The sequence below is a fragment of the Entelurus aequoreus genome, linkage group LG06, assembly GCF_033978785.1.
Source record: "Entelurus aequoreus isolate RoL-2023_Sb linkage group LG06, RoL_Eaeq_v1.1, whole genome shotgun sequence".
Taxonomy (NCBI): domain Eukaryota; kingdom Metazoa; phylum Chordata; class Actinopteri; order Syngnathiformes; family Syngnathidae; genus Entelurus; species Entelurus aequoreus.
Window position 1 is genome coordinate 64,491,010 of NC_084736.1, and position 15,703 is coordinate 64,506,712.

The 15,703-nt window shown below is 36.1% G+C and overlaps 1 protein-coding gene across 2 annotated transcripts in view; it reads left to right on the forward strand.

Moving 5' to 3' along the window:
• mn1b (meningioma 1b) overlaps window positions 1–15,479 on the forward strand; it is a 43,437-nt gene extending 27,958 nt beyond the window's left edge. Inside the window, exon 3 of one of the 2 annotated variants that reach the window (XR_009826575.1) lies at window positions 14,165–14,310. Coding sequence is in view for 1 of the 2 variants with exons in the window: in XM_062051218.1 (XP_061907202.1) it covers window positions 14,165–14,370 (206 nt within the window). In the remaining variant the exon portion in view is untranslated. Of the gene's footprint in view, window positions 1–14,164 lie in introns of both variants that reach the window. The other variant, XM_062051218.1, reaches the window with a different exon arrangement.
• Window positions 15,480–15,703: the final 224 nt, after the last annotated feature.

A 15,703-nucleotide genomic window follows, 5' to 3' on the forward strand; every position in this document is an offset into this window, starting at 1 on the left:
ATATTTATATATATATTGATATATATATATATATATATATATATATATATATATATATATATATATATATATATATAATATATATATATATATATATATATATTTATATATATATTGATATATATATATATATATATATATATATATATATATATGGTACGTGTATTGTATTGAACCATTTCGGTAAAGGGGTTGGTTCGGAGGTGTACCGAGCGAGTTTCCACACGGACATATTAAGTAGCGTATCGCACGTTGTGTAAACAATGCACACCGAAGCACAACACACGGAATGCTAGCAGCTAACGGGTTACGATAGACTGACCACACGTCCTCTTTTCACCGGACATGTCCTCTTTTGCGGAGCTGTCAGGGCGGAGTTTCTTAAATGCCTCAAATGTCCAGCATTTTGAGTTAGGGTTGCGTGTATTTTCAATGTACGTTCAGGGTTAAGAAGGGGTTAAAAACAAAACAAATTGTGCGCACAGCAGCATTGGTGAGGGAGGGGCAGAGACAGAGAGAGCGAGAGAGTTATGATAAACGCGCATGCGTCGCCAGGCTCTGCTTTTTATCCGTAGATTTATCAGATTTAATTTTTTATTATCTATAGCAGGGGTGTCAAAAGTGTGCCCCGGAGGCCATTTGCGGCCCACAGCTAATGTTTTAAAGGCCCACGGCACATTCTAAAAATACTATTCAAATAAACAAAAACATAACAAAAGTGAAATAAAAAAGCTTAAAGGTGAAATGTAATTTAGAAAAAGTTGCAATGTTGACTAATAAAACAAAGCTGTTTTTTTCTTTTTCTTTCAAACTGTCATTGCCCAAAACATAATATTGAATTAAAATCAATGTTATTATGAATTGTTGTCCTATCCAAGGTTCTGATTACTTCACATCAAATATTCCACTAAGACAAATATTTTTGGTGGAAGATTTTGCAAATTTGGTAAATAAATAACCCCAAAATTTATATTTTGTTGTTTTCTTACTGTACCAAAAATGAACTGAACCGTGACCTCTAAACCGAGGTACGTACCGAACCGAAATTTACACCCCTAATATATATATATATATATATATATATATATATATATATATATATATATATATATATATATATATATATATATATATATATATATATATATATATATATATATATATATATATATATATATATATATATATATATATATATATATATAAATATATATATATATATATATATATATATATATATTATATATATATATATATATATATACACACATACATATATATACTAGCATTTACTTAATTTAAGAATATTTTTCAACATATTGAGAAAAAAGGTCTCATTTTTTTTTTTTCTATCAAGAAAAGTGCACTTGTTAGTGAGAATATACTTATTTTAAGGTATTTCGGGGTTCATTGAGGTTAGTTAATTTGACTTGTTTTGGAAAGTCTTGCCAAGCCAAATTTTCTTGTTCTATTGACAGATAATTTTCATTAGTTCAAGTAAAATACACCTAATTTTTGTATTTTTTTTTCTTGTTTTTGAACACTGACTTTTTGCAGTGTACAAAGCGAGCGTTCGTCCGTTTTTAATACGAGATAAGTAACTTCCATCTAATTTGAGTGGGGTCACATCTGAATATGTGTGTGTGTGTGTGGAGCAGCAGCTGAGGGCTGGTGTTGGTATGGCAGCGGCGGCAGCGGTTGGCGTGTTGTGTGTCTTTAGCCGAGCGTGTTGTCAGTTTGCAGTGTGTCAGCTGTGAGCCAGGGGAACGCTTGGCTGCCTATTCAGGCCGGTACGGACCCCGCTGTGCCCAGCTAGCATGAGCTGCCAGCGGCTGCTGGAGGGCGCTGAGACGAGGGAGTGCGAGTGGGTGGAGGGGGGAGGCGATACGGGCAGGAGGGAGGGGGAACGGGGGGGGTGATTTGCAGATTCGCCATGCTGAGGTGCATATAACCGGACCCCTCTGGCAAATGTTAGATCTCGTCAGTGGCACCGCCAAATCCTCATTTTCTTCCTCACCTTACACGTTGGCTCCTCGGGAGAGAGATTTTTTATTTATTTTTTTCACCCCAAATCCTTGCAGAGTCGAAGGAAACAACGGGGAGGCTTGGCTGCTTGACCTTTTACCAAATCCTCCACTTTTCCATTCCAGTGGTCACAGTCCAGACAGGCTGGGGGGCAAGCTTGCATGTCTGCCTCTCTGGTTGTCCTCGCTGCTTGGCCAGGCTGGGATTTGGGAGTGTGGCGTGAGAAGGAGGGGGGTTGACGCTGGTAAACAAAAGCCCCCTTTTTGCACCGAGCAGTGCACTCTGTTTTGGGTGTGCGGTCTTTTAAAGGTATCAAATTACTAGGGATGTGGCGATCGGTCGCCCGTCCGTTCGGTATCGGCCGATTTGCATGAAAAAATACATGGTTGCCATTGCTGATCGATGCCTTTATTTTTTTTTATATAGTATTTATTTATTCATTTGATAAGTAAATCATAATACAGGCAATGCACTGCAAAAAGTCAGTGTTCAAAAACAAGAGAAAAAATACAAAAATTAGGGGTATTTTATTTGAACTAAGCAAAATTATCTGCCAATAGAACAAGAAAATTCGGCTTGTCGAGACTTTCCAAAACAAGTAAAATTAGCTAACCTCAATGAACCTAAAGATACCTTAAAATAAGTATATTCTCACTAATAACAAGTGCACTTTTCTTGGTAGAAAAAAATGAGACCTTTTTGCTCAATATGTTGAAAATTTTTCTTAAATTAAGTAAATGCCAGTGCCATTATCCTGACATAATGATATGCGCTCGGCATAATGATTTTTTTTTTTCATGCTCGAAGTAAGTAATGATTACTTTAAAAAAGTACTTGTGAGTGTTAATGACACAGCTTTGCAACAGTTGATATTCTAGTTTCAAGCATGTTTTACTCAATATAGATCATAAAATCTCAGCTACAAGCTGTAATGTCTTACTGAGATAATTTAGGACCAAAACCCTTAAAACAAGTAAAACACTCTAACATAAAATCTGCTTAGTGAGAAGAATGATCTTATCAGACAGAAAATAAGCAAATATCACCCTTATTTGAGATATTTAATCTAACTTAGATTTCAGTTTTTGCAGTGTTAGAAAACAGACACTTGTTTTTGTTGTCCCCACACCCAAAAAAATAAAAATAAAAATAAAATAAAATTAAAATAATAATAATACTAAAAAATATAAATAAATTACAGAAAAATAGTACAAGTAAAATAATAACACTCCCTCCCACTTCCCCATCCTACATTTCAGTTTCAGTGGGTAGCAATGTACTGCCTCCCTCTTCACCACAAGCAGATAGAGAATCACAATAACTGAGAAAAAGGAAGAAAAAAAAAAAGGTACAAATAAAAATCACAAACATACAGAGAAGTGTCACTGAATAAAAACAACAACAACAAAAAAAAGAGTTGAGGTAAGTGGAAAGGTACATTGTCAACAGTGAGTGTCACATTTATCCTATAGTGTCTTTAATTTAGCTATGTACCGTATTTTTCGGAGTATAAATCGCTCCGGAGTATAAGTCGCACCGCATAATGCATAATAAAGAAGGAAAAAAACATATATAAGTCGCACTGGAGTATAAGTCACATTTTTGGGGGAAATTTATTTGATAAAACCCAACACCAAGAATAGACATTTGAAAGGCAATTTAAAATACATAAAGAATAGTGAACAACAGGCTGAATAAGTGTACGTTATATGACGCATAAATAACCAACTGAGAACGTGCCTGGTATGTTAACGTAACATATTATGGTAAGAGTCATTCAAATAACTATAACATATAGAACATGCTATACGTTTACCAAACACTCCTAATCGCTAAATCCCATGAAATCTTATACGTCTAGTCCAGGGGTCGGCAACCCAAAATGTTGAAAGAGCCATATTGGACCAAAAATACAAAAACAAATCTGTCTGGAGCCGCAAAAAATTAAAAGCCATATTACATGTGTCATGAGATATACATTTAATTAAGAGGACTTAAGGAAACTAAATGACCTGAAATATAGCTACAAATGAGGCATAATGATGCAATATGTACATATCGCTAGCCTAAATAGCATGTTAGCATCGATTAGCTTGCAGGCATGCAGTGACCAAATATGTCTGATTAGCACTCCACACAAGTCAATAACATCAACAAAACTCACCTTTGTGTACTCATGCACAACGTTAAAAGTGTGGTGGACAAAATGAGACAGAAAAAAAGTGGCATAAAACACGTCCTAGAAAGTCAGAGAAAGTGATACATGTAAACAAACTATACGGTGAGTTCAAGGACCGCCAAAATTAGTAGGACAAACCGCCGCTCGCCAAATACTCGAATCAGTGAAGCATGTTTAATATAAGCAGTGTGATTTATAACAATTAGGGAGGTTTGTGTAATGTTTGTCCTCCTACAGAAACCATACTAAACAAAAAAATAGATTTTTTTCCCCTCATCTTTTTCCATTCTTCATACATTTTTGAAAAATCTCCAGAGAGCCACTAGGGCGGCGCTCTAGAGCCGCGGGTTGCCGACCCCCGGTCTAGTCTCTTACGTGAATGAGCTAAATAATATTATTTGATATTTTACGGTAATGTGTTAATAATTTTACACATAAGTCTCTCTTGAGTATAAGTCGCACCCCCGGCCAAACTATGAAAAAAACTGCGACTTATAGTCCGAAAAATACGGTAACTAATTATGCAGCCCCAGGTCAAGTCAAATTGTTTTGGTGTTCCCCTCAGATTATATTTATTTTTCTCTAAATCTAAGAAAAACATGATGTCCTTAAGCCATAAGGAGACTTTGGGTGCAAACTGTGATTTCCACTCCAATAAAATCCTTCTACGAGCTATTAATGATGCAAAGGCGGTACTATCCCTAAAAGTCTACTTAATTTTAAATGTTTTTGATTGATGCCTTTATTTTTAGTGCATGGGCTGACAAGCGGCTAGCACAGGGGTGCCCAAATCGGCCTGCCGAGTCGTTTTGCTTTCACACATTTTTAAAGCTCACACAATCGTTGATGACATGTCTGCAAGGCTAACAAGTTGCCACCTATCAAACTTAATGATCTCCACCACCTTAAATAATGGTAGTATGGGATTAGACTACTTATCTTTTGTGCAGCTGTTTGCTTAAAATTGCTGAGTTTAGCCCATGGCCCACATTTTCACTCTGGCCCCTGGAGGCAGTATGTGTCATTATACACAATGTGGAGCTACCCCCCCTAAGAAAATAATAATCACCTCCATTGCGGAAAATAAACGGCATTTCTTGAATATCATTTTCAAAGTAGCATTATCACTGGAGGAGGAGGCTAAACATGTTACACGCCATGCTAATAGTTAAGCTACTTTAAGAAGGGTAGACGGAACCATGTAAGTAAGCAGTTATTAACAGGAGATTAATAAGAGTTGAGAGAGGAGGGCAGATCGATCCATAAATTGATGGTGTTGATACCAAGGGTGTTATCAGTATATGATCGATACTAGAGTGATTAGGGTCGATATTTTCATTTTCTCTCAAATATTTGTTTGTTGTTTTTCTTCATGTTTACAAACTCAGTGAATAATTCCCTACTGATGTGAGGACTTTGAGGGCAAAAACCAAAGGATATAAAGAAGTATCGGGACAAAATTTAGATTTCAGAAGTGGGGGGGGCACACAACTTGCTTTTTCGGGGCGGCATAGCTCGGTTGGTAGAGTGGCCCGTGCCAGCAACTTGAGGGTTCCGGGTTCGATTCCCACTTCCGCCATCCTAGTCATTGCCGTTGTGTCCTTGGGCAAGACACTTTACCCACCTGCTCCCAGTGCCACCCACACTGGTTTAAATGTAACTTTGATATTGGGTTTCACTATGTAAAGCGCTTTGAGTCACTAGAGAAAAGCGCTATATAAATATAAGCCACTTCACTTCACTGCTTGCGTAGATGGGGGCGAGGTGTGAAAGGGGCGTGGTTTAAAGGGTTTAGATATGTTTTAGAGTAATATGAAACAAATTGTTCAATGTTTTTTTTTTGTTGTACAAAATAACATTTACAGAATGAAATGAATAACTGTTTTTTAAGATTGCATTATTATTTAGTTTAATGTTAAAGGAGCCAGAACCCTGCCAGTATTATTTGGTATCAAAAAAAGTTGTATTGGCATCGAAACAAGTTTTGGCAACAAATAAATACAGACATTGAAAAAATACGATATTTTTGGTGGATGTTTTTGATGCCAATATTCATATTTTTGTACACTTTTATTGTTTTTGTTTATTTCAAAGGTTTTTATGATTGCTTCTGTAATTTACGACGTTGTTTCTTATTTTTTTCGGTTTCGTTTCTTTTTTTTACAGTATGAAAATAATGGCAGTGTTTCAGCGTGAGGGGCGGGCGCTTGTGGGCGGGGCTTATAACCCGGAAGCAGTTTTACGGGACTTGGGCGTCTAAATTAGGTTTAATCAAGCTTCAAAATATGAAATTATAACGCAAAATATGTTTCTTACATTTATCTTGAGTAGATCTGTATGTGTTGAAATCTTGTGTGACCTACTATTATTACTTTGACTACTTCGTAAATCACTGTGGTCAACTTTGTTTCTTTAACAATAGTTTTTTTTTATATATGCAGTAGATTTTCAGCATTAAGAAGTTATTCGGATATATTTGTTATTTATCAAATGTTTTAATTTCTTACTGTGTATAAATTCTCTTTACAAAGCAAAGTCCAGCCATCCATCTTGTTCCGCTTATTCCGAGGTCGGGTCGCGGGGGCAGCAGCCTAAGCACGGAAGCCCAGACTTCCCTCTTATTTACTTCAAAGCAAAGTAAATAACGTTAAACCTATTACCGTATTTTTCGGAGTATAAGTCGCACTGGAGTATAAGTCACATTTTTTGGGGAAATGTATTTGATAAAACCCAACACCAAGAATAGACATTTGAAAGGCAATTTAAAATAAATAAAGAATAGTGAACAACAGGCTGAATAAGTGTACGTTATATGACGCATAAATAACCAACTGAGAACGTGCCTGGTATGTTAACGTAACATATTATGGTAAGAGTCATTTAAATAACTATAACATATAGAACATGCTATACGTTTACCAAACAATCTGTCACTCCTAATCGCTAAATCCCATGAAATCTTATACGTCTAGTCTCTTACGTGAATGAGCTAAATAATATTATTTTATATTTTACGGTAATGTGTTAATCATTTCACACATAAGTCACTCCTGAGTATAAGTCGCACACCCGGCCAAACTATGAAAAAAACTGCGACTAATAGTCCGAAAAATACGGTAAGTATTGTTCCACACACAATATCACGGCGTGGCGAAGTTGGTAGAGTGGCCGTGCCAGCAATCGGAGGGTTGCTGGTTACTGGGGTTCAATCCCCACCTTCTACCATCCTAGTCACGTCCGTTGTGTCCTTGGGCAAGACACTTCACCCTTGCTCCTGATGGGTGCTGGTAGGGCCTTGCATGGCAGCTCCCTCCATCAGTGTGTGAATGTGTGTGTGAATGGGTGAATGTGGAAATAGTGTCAAAGCGCTAACCCATTTATCATTTATTTATCTATGTCGAGACAAACATGGATAATTTAAAAATACATATTACATTTCTGGACCACTTATAGTAAATCCTCAAAGTCTGTCTAGGTCAGGGGTGTCAAAGTCAAGGCCCGCGAATGAATTATCTATGGACCCAGGGATAATATTTGATTAGTATTAGAACTGGCCTGCAGGCTACTGCTGTTTTGCACGCACCAATACTCCCATCAGTGTTGGTTCTAGGAATTTTCAAAATGGGGTCCCAGGGACCCCATCAAGTCATAAAAATGGGGTCCAACAGTACATTTTTGGGGTCCCACTTTTTTGTAAGCGTTTTAAAAACAAATGATACATGTATGCATTATCCTGTTATATCTCACATTCTATATTGTGTTTTGGAAAATGGTTGTCATAAACGTTACTTAGTTCATAAAAATAAAAAAAATACAAACGAAAACAAATTTTTATGCATATGTAAACGTATTCAGTTATAAACATTCATTAACTTTCTTATTTCCTTCATGGATCTAAACTTTACCGCTGCCCGGTATTTTTTTCTTGACTTTTATTGTAATATTTTCAGAATGCGTTTGTTCCGTTTTTGGCCAAAGTAAGACAAATAAAACAATCTGAAGTCGTCTTTATTTTTTTTTAGTTTTAATGCCATGATTTGTGCACAGATTTTCCTCCATGCGGCCCCTGAGCTAAAATGAGTTTGACACCCCTGGTCTAGGTTAACACAAATTACATCATATAACTTTTACACTTGATTTAGACGCCATCGGCCCTCATTTCTTCTACTAGTGTTTTTAGAGTCCGGTAAAACTGCTTCCGGGTAAACTTGTTATAAGCCCCCTCACGCTAAAACACTGCCATTATTTAATACCATAAAAAAAAAAAAAAGCGAAATCTAAAAATTATCTTGACACTAATAACACAACACTGCCATGTGGGCACTTTTTTACTTTAAAACTGTCATTGCTCAAAAAATAATAAAAACTTATAATTGACGGATAGATCTGAAGTTGATCTAGAGCAGCGGTATCCAAAGTAAGTACGTATCCAAAAAATAGTAAAAATGTAAGAAAAAAACAGAAACAATACATAATGTAATTGAAAAAACTCGACATGTCTAAGTATGCGTAAGATTTACAACCAGAAATTATATAGCTCTGTGTTATAAGTGACTAATTGGATTATTAGTTATCAGTATCAACAATTCAGCTTTTTCTCATTACATTATGTCTTTTTGCACATTTTTTTTTCCAAAATATGTAGCGGGCCAACACAATGCAAGCGTCTGTCCACAAATGGCCCCTTGGCCGCACTTTGGACACCCCTAAATAAATTAGTAATAGCACACTTTTATTACCTATAACACATTACCTATAATAAGTTGTGTCTTTAAACATATGTAAAGTCTGTCTTTAGCATTTTTTTTCCCCAAAATAAAACAACATCAAAATGGCCCCTGAATTCTTTGACTTTTCGTTATGCGGCCCATGGTGGAAAAAGTTTGGACATTCCTGGTCAGCCTGAGGGTCCGCTTTCCACCCGGTGCTGATGTTTGACTTGTCTCCATTCAATATACTAACAGCCGCCCTCCGCCAAATTACATCCATTGGCTTTTGTTTACTTATTGTGTACTATTGACTTTGTTTTGTTCAAACAATTGTATGTACTAGAAGAGAATTACGAACTAGTGTTGTCCAGATACCAAAATTATTTTGATACTTTTCAGTACTTTTCTAAAAAAAGGGGACCACAAAAAATTGCATTATTGGCTTTATTTTAACAAAAAATCTTACGGTACATTAGACATATGTTTATTATTGCAAGTTTGTCCTTAAATAAAATAGTGAACATACAAGACAACTTGTCTTTTATTAGTAAGTAAACAAACAAAGACTCCTAATTAGTCTGCTGACATATGCAGTAACATATTGTGTCATTTTCCATTCTATTATTTTGTCAACATTATTAAGGACAAGTGGTAGAAAAGGAATTATTAATCTACTTGTTCATTTACTGTTAATATCTGCTTACTTTCTCTTTTAACATGTTCTATCTACACTTCTGTTAAAATGTAATAATCACTTATTCTTGTCTTGTTTGATACTTTACATTAGTTTTGGATGATACCACGGGGGTGTGGCGGACCGGTACTTTTCAGAGGCGGTATAGTACCGAATATGATTAGTATCGCGGTACTATACTAATACCGGTATACCGTACAACCCTATAAGGAACTAGTTTAAATATTGTGCTGATATTATTAAATTGTCGATAGCACTCACTATAAATACATTAAAATATTTGCAGTTATCAGTATTGGTATCAAACGATCTCATTAATGGTTGATCGTATCGGAATCAGCAGCATAGAACCCTGATCAGAACTGAACTGTCCCATCTCTTGTTTGCACCTGAGCCCCAAAAGACAATACCGTATTTTACGGACTATAAGTCGCAGTTTTTTTCATAGTTTGAAATTATTAACACATTACCGTAAAATGTCAAAAAATATTATTTAGCTCATTCACGTAAGAGACTAGACGTATAAGATTTCATGGGATTTAGCGATTAGGAGTGTTTGGTAAACGTATAGCGTGTTCTATATGTTATAGTTATTTGAATGACTCTTACCATAATATGTTACGTTAACATACCAGGCACGTTCTCAGTTGGTTATTTATGCCTCATATAACATACACTTATTCAGCCTGTTGTTCACTATTCTTTATTTATTTTAAATTGCCTTTCAAATGTCTATTCTTGGTGTTGGGTTTTATCAAGTAAATTCCCCCCAAAAATGCGACTTATACTCCAGTGCGACTTATATATGTTTTTTTTCCTTCTTTATTATGCATTTTCGGCCGGTGCGACTTATACTCCGGTGCGACTTATACTCCGAAAAATACGGTAGTTACTTCAGGAATAAAAAGAAAAAACTTAAATTGCTTCTTTTTCCTCATACAAACCTAGTCTTTTTTATAATAGACAATCACAAGACAAAATAAAAAATAAAATAAAAACTTTTTGGAAATCCCCATATGGGCGGTTTTTGTTTACCATTTGACATTTTTCTTGAAACCATCTGTGATGTCACATTGTTTATGGAAATTGCCATTTAGCCTAATACCTCAAAGTTGGAATGCGAGCCAGACCATGATTTACAGCTCAGTTCCACACCAGAGCTGTAGCACACTAATGGGACCTTTTTTTTTTTTTTTTTTTTTTTTTTTTTTTTTGTGAGAAAAAAAAAAAAAGGTTGCTGAAGGAGAAATATGACGGTGGATAAAATAGAGGCTGGCGTGCGCCTGTTTCTCGCAGCGTTGCGATCTGCGGCGTGTGTGTGACACACGTAACTCAGCCTGTCGCGGCCTCCGCACTCGGAGCCGTGTCTTTGCGCACAACTCTCCGATCCGCCGCGAGCATCCGCAGAGTGCAAAAGCAGAGGTTTCCTGGTGTGCGCACAGGAGATGGGAGAGTAATCAGACTGGATGTCTTCACAAACACTTCCTCTGTGCTCTTGGCTGGAAGGAAGAATCCAAAGCACGTCGTTACTTCTGTCCAAGTTGCATCTTCCCTCCCTTGCCTGGCAAGTCCACTGCATATTGGCGGGTGATGTATGGTTCGGAAAGCACTTCCTGTCCTCGTCGGTCTTCCCCCCCTTTTTTTTTCATTCCGTGACAGAGTGATTTTTCTTCATATGTGCAGCGTGCACCTCGGGCGTCAGCATTAACGCTCTGGCACGGCATATTTTTTAATATGATGTACAATCAACCTGTGTATGGATTTCTTTCCGGGCAGCCGTTTAATATGAGCCTTGGCATGGCGGTGACACGGGGTCGATACCTCGGAACGGTCATTAGACCAATAAATTGGGTCAAGCGGGGTTAAAGGGCAGTCTTATCCGTGCTCTTTGACCCGCTGATCAGGGGTCAGTACAGATTTGCAGGCAATGTGTAGAAGGCGTGTGAGAAGAGGCCATTCATCCATGTGTTAAATTCATTTTACAGTTAGGATTTAGTGTGGGATGTGTACCTACTCAGTGTCCGCCCTGAGATCGGTAGGTTGTGAGTTCAAACCCCGTCCGAGTCATACCAAAGACTATAAAAATGGGACCCATTACTTCCCTGCTTGGCACTCAGCATCAAGGGGTTGGAATTGGGGGTTAAATCACCAAAAATGATTCCCGGGCGTGTCCACCGCTGCTGCTCACTGCTCCCCTCACCTCCCAGGGGGTGATCAAGGGTGATGGGTCAAAATGCAGAGAATAATTTCGCCACACCTCGTGTGTGTGTGTGACAATCATTGGTACTTTAACTTTACTTGAACTTTTAAATGACACCGGTGTCATTAAAAGTGGATTCAAATGAGGACCGCAACAAATCGAATCATTTGAATAGAACAAAGTCGTGGTCAAAAGTTTACATACACTCGTCAAGAACGTAATGTCGAAGCAGACCACGGAACTTTCCTCCGGAAGGTCTTTATCTTTGTCCATGTGATGTCAGATGAAACAAAAATTGAGCTGTTTGGCCACAATACCCAGCAATATGTTTGGAGGAGAAAAGGTGGGGCCTTTAATCCCAGGAACACCAGACCTACCGTCAAGCATGGTGGGGGTAGTATTTTGCTCTGGGCCTGTTTTGCTGCCAATGGAACTGGTGCTTTACAGAGAGTAAATGGGACAATGAAGAAGGAGGATTACCTCCAAATTTTTCAGGACAATCTAAAATCCTCAGCCTGGAGGTTGGGGTCATTGTCCGACAAACACACGTCAAAAGTGGTAAAGGAATGGCTCAATCAGGCTAGAATTAGGGTTTTAGAATGGCCTTCCCAAAGTCCTGACGGATGTGGACAATGCTGAAGAAAGTTAATGTCAGAAAACCAACAAATTTAGCTGAACTGCACCAATTTTGTCAAGAGGAGTGGTCAAAAATGTAACCAGAAGCTTGTGGATGACTACCAAAAGCGCCTTATTACTTTTGACCCAGCAGATTTGGTCACATTTTCAGTAGACCCATAATAAATTCATAAAAGAACCAAACTTCATGAATGGTTTCTGTGAGTTAATAATACTAACACAAACATGTGTAAATGTGTTAGCATATTAGCTAATGCTAATGATGCTAGCTTGATTACATTACCATAGCACACACAAATATGCATGAAAACACTCCTACAGACATAACACATCAATTCATACTTACTAAACCATATGTATGCGAAACAGGCTTGTAGGATAATATAGCCTCTGTGTTTTTTCTGACCTAGCGTATATTCCGCTCTACCCCGGTATTGAACACTGTATAACGGATAAACCACAGAAACCTCGACTATATATATATATATATATATATATATATATATATATATATATATATATATATATATATATATATATATATATATATATATATATATATATATATATATATATATATATATATATATGTATATATATGTATGTATATATATATATATATATATATATATATATATATATATGTATATATATATATGTATATATATATATATACATATATATATATATATATATATATATATATATATATATATATATATATATATATATATATACATATATATATATATATACATATATATATATATATATATATATATGTATATATATATATATATATATATATATATATATATATATATATATATATATATATATATATATATATATATATATATATATATATATATATATATATATATACATATATATGTATATATGTGCAGTGTTCATGCGGACACACATAATTAAAGTTTCTCGCAATCCATTTAGTCTGAATTGTATATTTTTTTTATTAGTTACACTCAATAAATGATTAATCAAAGCAACATAATATCAATCAAAGCTTTTTTTGCCAATGAAATTAAACGATCAATCGTTCAGCCCTATTGCCGTGATCGGTGTAGAAGGGGAACAGCCGATATTTGTTTATTTCTATTAATGCACACATGTTAAAAGTGCAATGTTGTTAATGTGCATTTATTACAAAAAAGAATGAACGTTAAAAAAGCAGGACCATTTTGGTTTATTGCAACTATTTTCCCTAAAATGCACATTAAGGCTATAAAGTGTTGTACATGATTATTTGATTAATCAAACAAAATAATGGATTTTGCATAGTGGTATTAGATAGATAGATGGATAGATGGATAGATAGATAGATAGATAGATAGATAGATAGATAGATAGATAGATAGATAGATAGATAGATAGATAGATAGATAGATAGATAGTACTTTATTGATTCCTTCAGGAAAAGTTTTTTCCAGCAGCAGTGTACAGAATTGAGATCGAATTAAAAAAGTAAATAATTTAAGATTAAAGATTAAAATAATGGGAGTATAAATGGAAATAAAAGAGAAAATATAACAATAAGAATAAAAAGAAAAAGCAACAATAAGAATACAAATATAATAGTAAAAATAAGCGAAACTAGGCAGTAGTGACCATGTTATGAAAATGTATTGCACTGTTTTTTTGTTGCAGTTTATTTCAGTATTGATAATTAACCGTTTTCCCTTTTTTTTGTCTGCCTGCAGAATCCGAGCTGTCCCAGAGTAAGGCTGGAGCGGGGCCCCCAGGGGCTGGCGGTGGAGGCGGCGGGAACCACCTTCAGTGCCTGTCCGTCCACTGCACGGACGAGCTGGGGGACAGTAAGGGCCGAGGAGGGCCCGTCTCTTCGTGGCGCTCTCTCCACTCTGATATTTCCAACCGATTCGGGACGTTTGTGGCAGCACTGACTTGAATGAATCAAATAAAAAAATAAATAAAAAGAAGCTGACCCACCGCAAAAGAAGAGGATGAACTAAGGACAGTTCCGAGACAAATAGCAAAGAATGATGATTGTGATGTGATGTAAGATGTCAGTGTGGAAAACTGCAAGCACCTCTTGCCTGTTCAGGGAGAGAGACTCTCACACATACATGCAAACACGCAAACACACACAAACACACACACACACACCCAAATATTTTTCGTCACATGCAGTCACTCGCTCACACACTGCAGGCTCCACGCCCAATCTGGAAAACCTCAAGTCTACATATACGATTTTTTTTTCCTTCCTTTGCGTTTATTTGTTTTGTTTTTGAAGTAAATGATGAGATAGCAAAAGCAGATCAATTCAGTTACCACTGGCTGTATTTGTGTAGCAGTGTTTTGTTTTCTTTTTCCTTCTATGTATGGCCTTTCTGCTCACCTCACATATACATAGAAATATAATGTAAATATATACAGTATGATGAACCTTTCCAGTGTAAGCAGCTGCTTTTTGCCCAACTTTCATCTGAATTGATCATATCTTGTTCATTTTCCACCCTCAAAAGAAGTGGATTCAATGCAGAAGCGTATCAGAAGAATATGAATATGCATGAATGTATGCTATTTTTGATTTTTTTTGTGGTGCAAATATAACTTATTTGCCTCCATGTCCGACCTTGTTCCTGTTTCATTTGCTGCTGCTCATCTTCAAGATATAGTTCCATTTTTCTCCAACAATTTATTCATGAGCTTGTCAACAATTCAGCCAATGGGAACTGAAACTGAGGTATTTGCATAGTTTTAATAAGGGAATTGAAAAAAAAAATGGCTATTGGTATTGCACATGTATAATAAGAAAAAAAAATTGCTGTGTGTTGGGCAATCTTGTAATCTTTAAATAATGCTTCTGTTGAGTTGGAATTTCTGAAACTATAGATGGAGGACTGTGACAGCAATTTATGGATTTTTTTTTCTTTCTTTTGTTTACTTTTTTAAAAATAATAAGTAAAGTGCAGTTGTCTGTTTTCCTGCATATTGTATATATCTGTATATGTTTTATTGAGTAACTAAATAACAATAAATATGACGTTAAAGGTGGAACTGTGTCGCCGATCACTCCCATTTGTCGCTGCACTGCAAAAAAGAGCTGACAAAAAAGAAAGATAAAAAGACTAGATTTTAGGACAAACTAAAAACTGGTGAAATTATCTGTCCACTCCGCTAGTTAATTTTACTCGATAAGACGTCCTAAATTAAGAGTTGTACGTGTCAGGTTCAAACACTGATGGCATTTATTAAACAGATGAGAAGCAAGGAAT